The sequence below is a fragment of the Mytilus californianus genome, unplaced genomic scaffold (assembly GCF_021869535.1).
Source record: "Mytilus californianus isolate M0D057914Y unplaced genomic scaffold, xbMytCali1.0.p SCAF_10, whole genome shotgun sequence".
Taxonomy (NCBI): Eukaryota; Metazoa; Mollusca; class Bivalvia; order Mytilida; family Mytilidae; genus Mytilus; species Mytilus californianus.
Window position 1 is genome coordinate 8,939,870 of NW_026262582.1, and position 12,100 is coordinate 8,951,969.

The 12,100-nt window shown below is 32.4% G+C and overlaps 1 protein-coding gene across 4 annotated transcripts in view; it reads left to right on the forward strand.

The window, feature by feature from the left end:
• The first annotated feature begins 563 nt into the window (after positions 1–563).
• Positions 564–12,100, forward strand: part of LOC127717564 (A disintegrin and metalloproteinase with thrombospondin motifs 6-like) — a 50,990-nt gene continuing 39,453 nt past the window's right edge. The window contains exons 1-3 of one of the 4 annotated variants that reach the window (XM_052223251.1): positions 564–823; positions 6,648–6,853; positions 9,299–9,376. In XM_052223251.1, coding sequence (XP_052079211.1) covers positions 688–823; positions 6,648–6,853; positions 9,299–9,376 — 420 coding nt within the window. In that variant the 5' untranslated portion in view covers positions 564–687. Of the gene's footprint in view, positions 824–5,274; positions 5,503–6,647; positions 6,854–9,298; positions 9,377–12,100 lie in introns of those variants that run through there. The other 3 variants (XM_052223253.1, XM_052223249.1, XM_052223252.1) reach the window with 3 other exon arrangements.

Below are 12,100 nucleotides of genomic sequence, written 5' to 3' on the forward strand. Positions count from 1 at the left end.
TAACAACTCATGAAGTTCAGTGATGAAGACTTTCTATGTTTACTTATTTTTTCAGTTCAAAAATGTGGTTTAGAAATATGCACTTGCAATGTCCGTCGGGCAAATCTGTGCTGAAAGAGAGGGGAGAGGTCCATTTTATATAAGTATCGTAATAAGTATGTATTAGCAAATGCTAGTGACATGCGTACTCTTTATATTTATCGTTACCAATAAATCTCTGAGGGGTGACTATGTGACGTTTTCCAAGGCAAAATGTCTTCCTTCCAAAAACATACCCTCTTTTTCTAGTAAGTGGAAGCCGAGATTCTCCGCCCTTCAGCACAGTCGACTAATCCGAAGACCCAAATATGTCACGTAATTGAATTGTTGCTATTTTTTTCTCGCAACAAATATATGCATGAAATATTGATGTTAAACATGAATCCCTCATTCTGTCGGTAATACACATTTGTAGCAGGCACTTCAGTGGTTGATACATTAAGATATTGACCGACATAAACACGTAAACAGAAGGCCACTCAGTATACTTTTAATATTGAATATTAATGAGTTTTTTTCCGTTTGCGTAATCCGATCCAGAATCGATGTGAGATAGTGTGTGTTGATCATGTGCTATAAATAGAAGCGTACAATGAAGTGCACGTGTAGAACTACTCTCTCTATAGAAATATTAATAGTATTTTCATTATGAACACCTTATTTTTGTATTCAATATGGATTTTTACAATATTAACGTCGATAAAATGTAAAGTGAAAGATAAACCACCTGATATATCAGATCAATATCGTAATTGGGACATAAATGATAATCCTGAAGTACAAAGTAAGTAATTTTTCTAGTTAATTGCAAAACTTATGTACTTGTAGTACTTAAAATAATAGGTAAAATTATGTGGGTGGTTATAAGCCATAGACTTTATCATACACATCCAACTGTGTATTATACATACAGGTTATGTTTATAATTATATATGTAATAAGTGTGTATTGAATATATTTGTATTCGTACTGATATAGTTCTTTGTCGCTAAGATTTATGATTTTATCGGATTTTGTTCATCATGTTTCTACAATTGATTTATTATTCTGCGATTTCAACATGTTCAATAATATTCTTATAGTTTTTTTTAAAAAAATACTTCTTCTCGTACACTATTTTATGTTCTTATTTTTTTCAATATTTTAAGGAAAAATAGTTTCATCCTATTATCATGATTATATCTAACTCATGCTTTGTTCACCACACTAAAAAAAGTTTGATTTTCTTTCTTTCTCTCTTTCTTTTCTCCTTCATCATGTTCATATTTTCTTTCTTTATATGTGATATTATTTACTCGTAAATATTTATTGCTTTCATTTACAAAAATGTAACGCAACCTTTATATAAATAAATTTTAAATTCAAACATATATAAACTATGTATACTAATAAAAGAAGTGTTTACAAGAACGTCTCTAGGTTACAAGAACGTCTCTAGGTTACAAGAACGTCTCTAGGTTACAAGAGCGCAACTATTAGCAATGCATTTTCCTTTTGGATACCAAAGGTGTTCAAAATTTTATTTTTTTAACATTGTTAAAGAATAAACAAATATAAAAAATGTATAGCAGTTCTAGTTGGTACTAAAGCAAAAACAAAAAATATATGGCATGTGGAAAGAGTGCCCTTAAATACAGTTATAATGGAAGCTTCCAATGTTTGCATTCAATAGAAAGGCAAGTTTTGAATGGCTCCTTAGTTGACAGGTTAATTTCTACATTTTAAAAAATATAAATGTAATTTCCCGGAATTTTTTTACCTTAACATGTGTTAAATGGATAAGCTTTACAAATAAAATATATTTCCAAATCTGTATTACCCAATCAGAAGTCTCACGCTATTTTATTCTAAGTACCGTAAATAATGCCAGTAATTAATAAGATTATTGCTTTCTTTCACCCAATCCAATAGTCTATAGACCAGCAGTTTTTTTTTGTTTTTTTTTGTCATTTGATGAATTCACTGTAAACATTCCACACATTTAGACTATACCAGTTAGACACTTCAAATGGCTACAAACATAATAGTACGGACTACAGGTGCTTGGGGAATGAACTCCCCCACGACCAACAGCACCATTCTGCATACTGAAGAAATTTAGAAATTTTATTGTGAATTAATTAAAAAAGAAAATAGCCAATCACCTGTGGTATGAACTTAAATAATGCTCGTTCTGCTTTTCTGGGGTATATTTAATTAAGTATAATTTGATTTCATTTTTTTTTTCTGTATACGGGGTCAAGGAGGGAACTTTTCAAGAATCGTGGGTATATTTGTTTAAATTTAATTTTATTCGATTTTTCGGTTTGGGGTTCTCTTGGGTTGTTTCATTGTTCACTAGAACTTTACACTTTTATTCGGTAAACCGCATACACTTATAAGTCAGTTTGAAATGACACAGTCATAGTTAAGTGAATCATACTTCTGTTAAATCGATTTTCTGGCAGTTACAACGTTTGATTTGTATTACAAAATATCTCTTTTTCCTGTAATACTGTAATATTTTGTTCTGTTGATGGTAGTAGGCAAATCTCCAATTATGTAATGTAGCATAAAAATGTAATATCAGCAGCCGTGATACGATTATATACAATGATATACGGTGATTTACTGCACGATTTGACAGCAGGTCAGATATTCATTTCGAGAGATCCGTAATAAGGTTTCAAAAGGAATTAAAATGTGTTCTTGTGTGTCTGTGTGTGTGCGTCAAAAGAGGCGGGATCAAGAAGGTTTTGGTACATTTGTACCTGATTTGACCAGTATTTTCGAATTTTACAAAAAAAAAAACCTCAAACACCGGCACCCCTCCTCTGAATCCCCCAATTGGTCGTCTAAAACTTGTACATCAGTATAACTGAATTTTTGTTTCTAAATAAAGTAATCACATAAAATGATAATAACTGAATGAGTTTAACTAAATTTAGTTTTGTATGGCTCCCAGTTAGTAAAATGCAAGTGTTATATTTTTTGTTGTTGTCCCGACTGCGATAGTAGACGGGCATTGTTTTTTCCGGTTTCTGGCTCTGCCTTACGTTCGTCCATCCGTTCCGTATCAGGTAGAAGTTTTGGTTAAAATAACGTGTTTAGTACTTATGCCAAATTATATATAATATATAATTCTTATTCCATGGTTTACTCAATATGGAAATGTGATAATGCGAGGGGGGCACGGTGTTCTGTTAACACGTATTCTTGATCTTTTTACTTTCATTTACTAGTATTTATTTCAATTGTTAGTCTCTGAGTTCAAACTTTATTTTTATCCTCCTCCCCAAGGACGAGTTACCTTTCTCAACGTGTTCTTCCCCCTTTCTTTCATTTTGACCATCAACATTGGGACTTTGAGATGTCCATCCCCTCCCCAGACGATAATGTCACATAATTAGTGGTCAAGGAAACACATTTAATGACTTTATAAACTTTTGTAATTCGTCATAACACTATGTGAATCAGAGCGAATACCGACATGTGAATCAGGGCGATAACATCAAATACAGACAATTACAATGAAACTAAATGATATACAAAAGCTTTACATATCGGAAAATACATAAATATTACATATACAAAGGGATGTATCCGGTTATCTGTACTTTTGTCATCTTATGATTCATCAGGAGAATATTAAAATGTTGTCATTTTCAGTTGCAGTAAAAATATCCATCCCTTCTGCTTTTTTGGCTAGATCATTCGCCGCTTGTAAAAATACCGTTGAAAATTCATGATGTGACGAAAGTCAACACATCTTGGCCACTCGATCACCCAAGGAGAATCCATGAGATTATATTTTATGTGAAAGACCGCATCGGTTGTATCTTGGTAGTGTGGGAGGTCATGGGTTCATTCTCTGATCGGGTCAAACCAAAATCTTGCACATATATATGTATATATGTAGGTAATTGCTGCCTCTATGTTAAGCACGCGGCATTTGGAAGTAACAACAAAGACTTGTCGACTTGGAGTTCGAGTAATAAAGGGTGACATGCCTTCCTATGTTCTGTTACGAACAAGCACGTTAATAATCCAGCTCAGTGATTCAGTCTTGTACAAAACAGGGCTTATATATAGATATAGGAAGATGTGGTATGAGTGCCAATGAGACAACTCTCAATCCAAGTTACAATTTATAAAAGTAAACCATTATAGGTCAAGGTACGGCCTTTATATTACATCAACATGTTCTCGTCCTGATATGCATGTAAAGTTGGCCACTGGACGTTAAATCAATTCATCCATCTGTAGTTGACAAGAGATGTTCCACTTGAAATCGAGTTCGATTGAACATCAACACAAATATGGACTAGGTAACGATCAATCTTTAATATTTTGAGAACAAGGGGAGGACACACGTGCGCTTTGTTCTGGCCAGTTGTTAGTTTTCAATTGTGGTTATATTTTGAAACGCTTAGAGCCAATCTAAATAATGTTAATGTGTCTTTCAAATGAATATGCTAGAAATATTTGCAACTGGAATTCAATCATGTATATGAGGTTTCGTACCTCAGTTATTTCAAGGTTAAATGCCAAAATTAATAGCATCTATATGAGTTGATAACGTGTTTAATTGTATTCTTCATATATTTTTGCACACTTTCAGTCCTGTGATAATTATTTATTTTATCTAAACTAAGAAAAGAATGATTAGATAGATACAAGTAGTGTGTAATCGTTGGTTATATGTTGATAGTGGTTACTGCTGCCGTGTGTTTGTCTTAAATATTGTTTAGCTTAGTTCTTCAATTATCAGATTTGTTTGTTCTCCAGGGATAAAAAAAATAAATTATAAACAAATATGTTCGTATAAACAGAATTTATCATCTTTTGACGTTTGTGGTGATGAATCATGTGAAGTAGTAGAGTTAAAGTTACTTAGAACTTTGACACAGGAGGATTGGCCAAAAACTGGGAGGGGTCATTTGATGTAGCCGTGTGATAGGAAAAGAAATAATAATTCAAAAATTATTTTCAAGTTATTCCATTATATATATTAAATTGAATTGAGCGGTACGAGTCCAACATAATGTAATTGATTATGATCTGAAAGTTAAACTTTCATTGATAAAAAAATAAAATATAGGAGACCTTGTAACAATAATTGTACGTTATTTGTTCATATTTATAGATTACCTTTATTTTACCTGTATTAGGTGAGAAAATCAGGTAACTCATATCTAAATGTCAAATTTCACGCTGTCTTGATTTACAATGTTTACAACGGCAATACACATTCAACCCTGGAGTCAGTCATCCGGAAAACAGCGCAATATCTATTGTACAAGATTATTTATTGAAGTCACATGATTATTATAAGTGTACTTACTCACTTCCTTATATTTTCAATATTTTACAAATGTAAGATGTTTCACTTGGAGTTCGTTTTATGTTATTTTATATGGATTTTCGGTGGTTACAATTGTTTCAAACAAACTGTTTTAAACCAGGATGTTAATTTCAACTCTGGTAAGTTGTTTATAAATGTACTAATTAAGATATATGGACAAAATAAATACGATAAAGGTCACTGTGCCTTTTCATTTGCTTGTAATTTTGGTAAAACAACAGCATATAGCAGTCGGCCTGCGAGTATCAAAGTGTAGTATACGGGGGAGAGGCTACGGAAGATAAAGAAAAAAAGTTAATCGTTTGATTACATAAAATAAGCAATTTTATTGATCAGTGCCATATACCTTTTGGAATATTCTGACCAAGAACGTGTATGTTTATATAATGCCTATGAATAATACTTAGGGTTAGCGGGAATTTTGGTTCAACCAACCTTTGTCAAAAAATTACATTTGTGAAAGTTTTCGAAAGAAACGACATGGTTAGAGGTCCACAGGGACACATAATGATTTTTTGGAGGGTCCCGAGATCTAGATTTTTCTTCTTGGTAAATTTTGATATTATATAAGAATTTTGCAGATGTAGAACTCAAAAGCTCTGATTGTTTGATTCGAAGATATTGTACATTGTAGCAATCTCTGTCCCTGCTCAACATCACTAATGACATAACATAGTTGTTGATCTAACGATGTAATTTGATTTGTTGAGAGAAAAAGATATCAAAAATATGCACAAGCTTTTCACATAATTGTTAATTGATCGATTGCTCACTGCTTAACGTCGCTCGCGTCAGCGCGAACCTACTATACTGCGCCAAGTTCCACATAGTTAAAACATGATAGGTAAAAATAATTTAGTAAGCGAGTATTTGAAATGTTTTGGTATACTATTTCGTAAGGGCTACGATCCATATACATTTAATATGAAAATGAGAAGATGTGGTATGATTGCCAATGAGACAATTCTTCACCACAGACCAAATGATGTAAAAGTTAGTAACTGTAGACCACCGTACGGCCTTCAACAATGAGCAACACTCACACCGCATATAAAGCTATACAAGGCCCCGAAATAAGTTTAATTACAATAGCAGCTATTTTTTGTCGATTTTTGAGAATTTCTGGAAGTTATGGCAAATCTAATTTCATCCAGACCATTGCACGTACGATTTATTTAGTTGTGGTATTATGGTGAAAAAAAAGACTAGGAAGGGATAGGATTTGATTACTACTTACTTAACATCCACTTCTTTCTGATTTCAGGTTCCATACGAGTAGAGTTATTAGATAACAATATATATAGACGTTCAGTTAGTTCTAAATACGATATCTCATTAAAATTTTCTCTCTCATCGAAACCTGTGATATTAAAATTACAACAAAATGCTCAACTGAATTCCAGAATTCCAGTGTACGTTTTTGCACAAAATGGCTCAATAATAAGAGAAGATTTACACACAGATTTACACGTAAGTATATATACACACATGCATACAAAAGCATAAAACTAACTGCAATATGATGTACTTTGTATGACATATGTGCATGCTTATATTTGGCAGTATAGAGCACAAATTTAACCCAAAAAAAATCCAGTTTTTATAGTCCGTTCACTTCGGTGAATTCAGCCTCGAAGGCAACAAGCAAGTAGATGGTGAAAATGATCAAAAAAGGATAAAATATTAAAACAAAAATTATACCCGAAAGGGAGCATCGAAGTGAGTGTATGAATTTAAAAAAATAATGTATTTTAACATGCATGAACTAATATATATTGTTAATCTTAAATATATAGAGTTTCTCTAGTACCCACTGGCGCTTCAAAGGAAAATACTAATTATGTAAATATACTTGTTAATATTAAAAGCTTATAACAATGTAAAAATACCGATGTATTTGCTAAATGATGAGAGGTCATGTCCATGTATCTACTTGAAAACACTTAATATATTACTTTGATCATTTAGTGTCTGGTGAATGAATGATAGTTTAAGCGTGTGCTTTTCGTTAGAAGTATGGTCAATTTCCCCTAAATGTGTACCACCCAATGGGATCAAGATACTAAAGATGATAAAACTAGTGTTTGAACATTTAAGATATATTGAATAATTTATTTTTAAAGAATTTTATGACAATTATCCATGCATTATGTATATCCATATTAGAATTAAAATGTTATTCAGCGCTTTATACACATTGCCGTTAAAAACAAGGATAAAAATTATTGTATTTACCCCCAATTTTACATCGAAACAAAGAACTCATAACAAAAATAGATTATTTAGTATACATAGATTTACTACCATAAATCAAAGTCTCACTCTACAAGCATTAGGAAATTAGCTCTAACCAAAACCATAGATGTATACATCTATGCCAAAACCAATATTTTATGAATCTTCTTCTACCAATACGCGGCCACCACAATCAACTTATTGATGGTGGCCGCGTATTGGTAGAAGAAGATTGATAAAATATTGGTTTTGGCATAGATGTATACATCTATGGTTTTGGTTAGAGCTAATTTCCTAATGCTTGTAGAGTGAGACTTTGATTGGTTTGCTTGCTGTGTTTGTATAAATGATTGCTCAAGCATTGTAATTAGAATTATCATCGGGGAAGTACTTGAACTTTATCAAAAGCTTTCAAAATTGTAAAGTTTGGCAATTTTGTCATTGAATAGTAGTTCCTGTATAATATCAAAATATCAAAAAGAAATATTACAGGCATGACGGGTATAGAAAACTTATTCCTGAAGGAATAAAGAGTTTATATAGGATATTTGTTCCTGTCGCCATAAACATGTTGATAAAGGGTATAGAATATTTGTTCCGATAGGAACAGATATCTTAGATTTTTTTTTATAACAAAGCTTCCAGAAGAACATCTGTTAGGAGGAAAAAATATACATAGACAACCTTTAGGCATTTTTATTGAGCGCAATGATATTATAGATTTAAGAACAAATTGAAGAAGTTTTCAAAAATTATCCTGGTTAGGTAGCTATAAATTCGGATGAAATTGACCTACCTATATTTTTGAAGTTTTCAGTGAATATATGTACAAGTCATGTATGTAAACTATTGACCTTTTCTTCTAGAACAGAGCAACAATTCAACAAATTAAACCATTTAAAGCATGTTTTGAAAAACATGTGTACCTTTCTCGTGATGTTCCTGATATTATGAAGTATCCCTAAACATTAATGATGCATGCAGAAACACCCATTATAGAGATTTTTCTTAAATCGACTTGGAAATGACGGGTGCTATATTAAAAAGTAAATTTCGACACCTCCACACCTCCGCAGCAACATTGGTTTTTTGAAGAGTTAAATAGTATTTCGTAGACCACTTCTTGTCTTTTTATAAAAGTTTTATCTGTAGTTCTGGTATCGTCAAACTTATGTATACTGTGTGTATATATATATAGGCAGAATTCAGTTAAATATTATCAAATATTTGGAGACAATATGTAATGGACCCCTCCCTAAAGCCATTTCACATGGCAGGGAAACATTATGTATCATTTATTTTTACATGTTATTGTGCATAAAGTGTCAAAGATTATCAATTTTATGTACTTTGTTAAAAAATGCTTTAGATTATTAACTCCGGAGCGTGGAATTCTGTCAATATAGTACTTCCGGAAATATTTGGAAAGAAAAAAAAAACGATTTGATAAATATTTTGCCAGGTTTACAGAGGAGTGGGTTCCGATAGGATAGTTAGTTGGATATTATGATTAGAGTTGGATTAAATTCTCTGAATTATGCAAATTAAGCGTGAATCCTTTCTACACAATTTAGCTATTTTGTTCGCAAATAACTGATTGATGTGATTTGAAATTTCCGTATGCTAATATAATTGTGTTCTTTATTTTCTTTATTAAATATTTTAACACATTATTTGCAGGATGTGAATTATTATTACGACACCTCCAATGGAGCCTCGTTCTACATTGAATCTATCGATGGCTTAAGGAGTCATATGGTACGTATACATACATTTAGATTGAAACACAGTGGTCATTCAAGGGGGTGACATGAACTATACGATAGATATGACCAATTAGAATTCAACACAAGGGTTTACTGGACATAGGAAAAATAACACCTTGAAAACCTTGTGGTGAGGTGAGTTTTCTTTTTAATGCCCCCACCGTAGCGGAGGGTCATTATGTTTTACCATTGTCCGTCTGTCCGTCCGTACGTACGTCCCAAAATTGGTTTCCGTTCTCTTACTTTAGTTTGCATCAACCAAATGTTATGAAACGTATACACAATACTTATTACGACAAAACACAGATCAAGTTTGAATTTTGGTGGCCTCACTTATACCGTTTTAGAGTTATGTGTCTTTACAAATGGAACTATCGCCGAATTTTTTCGTTTTTGTTTGTTTTTATTTTCGCGTGGAAAGGGTGTGCCTGACTGTGCCTGTGGGATGTATAAATATGCAGCCTCGTTTAATTTGGTGCTACATGTAGAAAAGGGTTGGGGTCCATGTATGTGGCATGATTCCTTACAATATCATTGGTCAATCGCAAATGAAGAACATGTCGGGTATACTCTTACTGCTGAAATTGAACAGGTGTCGAATTTTAGAAGCCCACCAAACTAAGCGAAAAAGACGTAGATTGAAGCAATACAGGTGATGCCAAAAACAGAAGTCTGTTAGATCTATCCAAAATCCTACATTATCTTTACATATGAGAATTTAAATCCCGTTAATGTTGCCCCTAGCATTACATGTATTTCCCGTCCTATAGCTTAACATTTTCTTACCTGAGGTATATACTATAGGACCTTGGAATATGATTTACAAACAATTCTGACACTACTTAATGTAAGCTATGGACCACTGAAAATTTGCTGGTACCAACTTTCCTAGAAATAAATACAAGAAACGAAAATTATGAAAATGACTTAATTTATATGACAATTAAACATATTTGGTTGCTGAGATCAGTAATATTAGATAGATTGTGGTAACTCCTTCCGGACACATTGTACTTATATAAAAATGGTCATTCTAATATCCTTGACCTTTGCAATGTATAATCTTGACCTTCGTTTCTGGTTTATTACTAGATATGGAGTTTTATAACAGTTTACATATATAAGTACTGCCATAAGGGGTATATACATGAATGACTATGGTTCACCTAAAAATCGTACGACAATGTGATTCATTCTGTAAACGTATTTTAAGTTGGCACCCTTTCAGCTACTTTATGTAGTATGCGATTTTGAGAAATGATAGATTTTTGGACCAAAACGTAGTTTACACCCTGCTGTTTTTAACATCATTGTCATGGTAATATGATAGTTAAAAGTAAGAATTCAAGAGGGTCTGCATGGATGGGGTTTACAGAATGGAGAATAATTGACAAAAGATGCTGAATAAAGTGTAAAAAATAAAGAATAGAGATAAAGAATAAAGGTATGAAGGACCCCCATATCTAGACCCTTAATCAGCGAGCTCATTTTCAAGGAATACGTTCGTTTTGCAAAATTTCTTTGCACTGAGACGGTTAAAACATGATAACGATGAATAGCAAATATGAACAAAATGAAAACTATTTTTACATAAGAATATAAAAGGATATCGTTGATTGATTTTTCTCAGAAAATAAAGATGAAACATGTGAGTCATTTTTTTGTTTCCTTATTAGTTGAATGCATACACAAAGAGGTAAAATTCCCGATGAATAAATTCTTATAAATTAAATTTCTATACGCCCTGCTTAAGGAAGTTAGTGCTTCCTCCCGCCCGTCCGTCCGCTTGTCTCTCTCGTATCTGGTTTATCTTTTGGCTAAATGTAGTTTACGATGAATTGGTCACATCAACTAGAAAGATAGTAATACGTCAATATGATGTGATTTTTTAAAACTAAATGGCAAACTTGATTTTAATACAGGTTTCTCTATTCTCTGAACCGGGTAATGTGAAAGTGCGACCAGGACAAGGTTTCGTATAGACAAATAGTTTTATCTTTATCTATTTAAAAAAAATTTAAAGTTTTTTTTTAACTGTGTACAAATAAATGTCACAAGTACAATGTCACAAGTACAATGTACAACATAAAATGTCTCTATTTGAAAAACATTTGATGCAGATAAATTGCATTTATTTATTTAAGCTTATCAAAAACTCACTAAAAGCTAGCTGTATTTGTTTAAATGAATTGTATTTCTTAATGTTTTCCTTAGTGGGGAAACCTGCCATTAATTTCCCGAATGTAAAACAAAAGTGATTTCATTTTACAAAACCCAATGGCTCACTAAAGAATGTTAAACTTACAAGAGTCTTTCAAATAGATATAAGAAGATGTGGTATGAGTGCCAATGAGACAAATCTCCATCCAAGTCAAAATTTATAAAAGTAAACCATTAAAGGTCAAAGTACGGTCTTCCTCACGGAGCCTTGGCTCATACCGAACAGCAAGCTATAAAGGGCCCTCTTTCAAATACCAATTATGTCCGATGTCTGTATTATCATCTCTGACAGATATTTTGCTCTTCATGATAGTTGGTGCTAATAGCAGAACTTTGCATAATAGTCTATATCTATAAATAGACTCGGGTCTTTTTATGGCTTTATATATTGTTAAAGACTGTATGTTAACCTCTATGGGTCTTTTATTTGTTGAATTGTTTGATTGCTGTCCCATCGAAGTATACCTAGCAACTCCTCTTATTAAGATTTTCAATG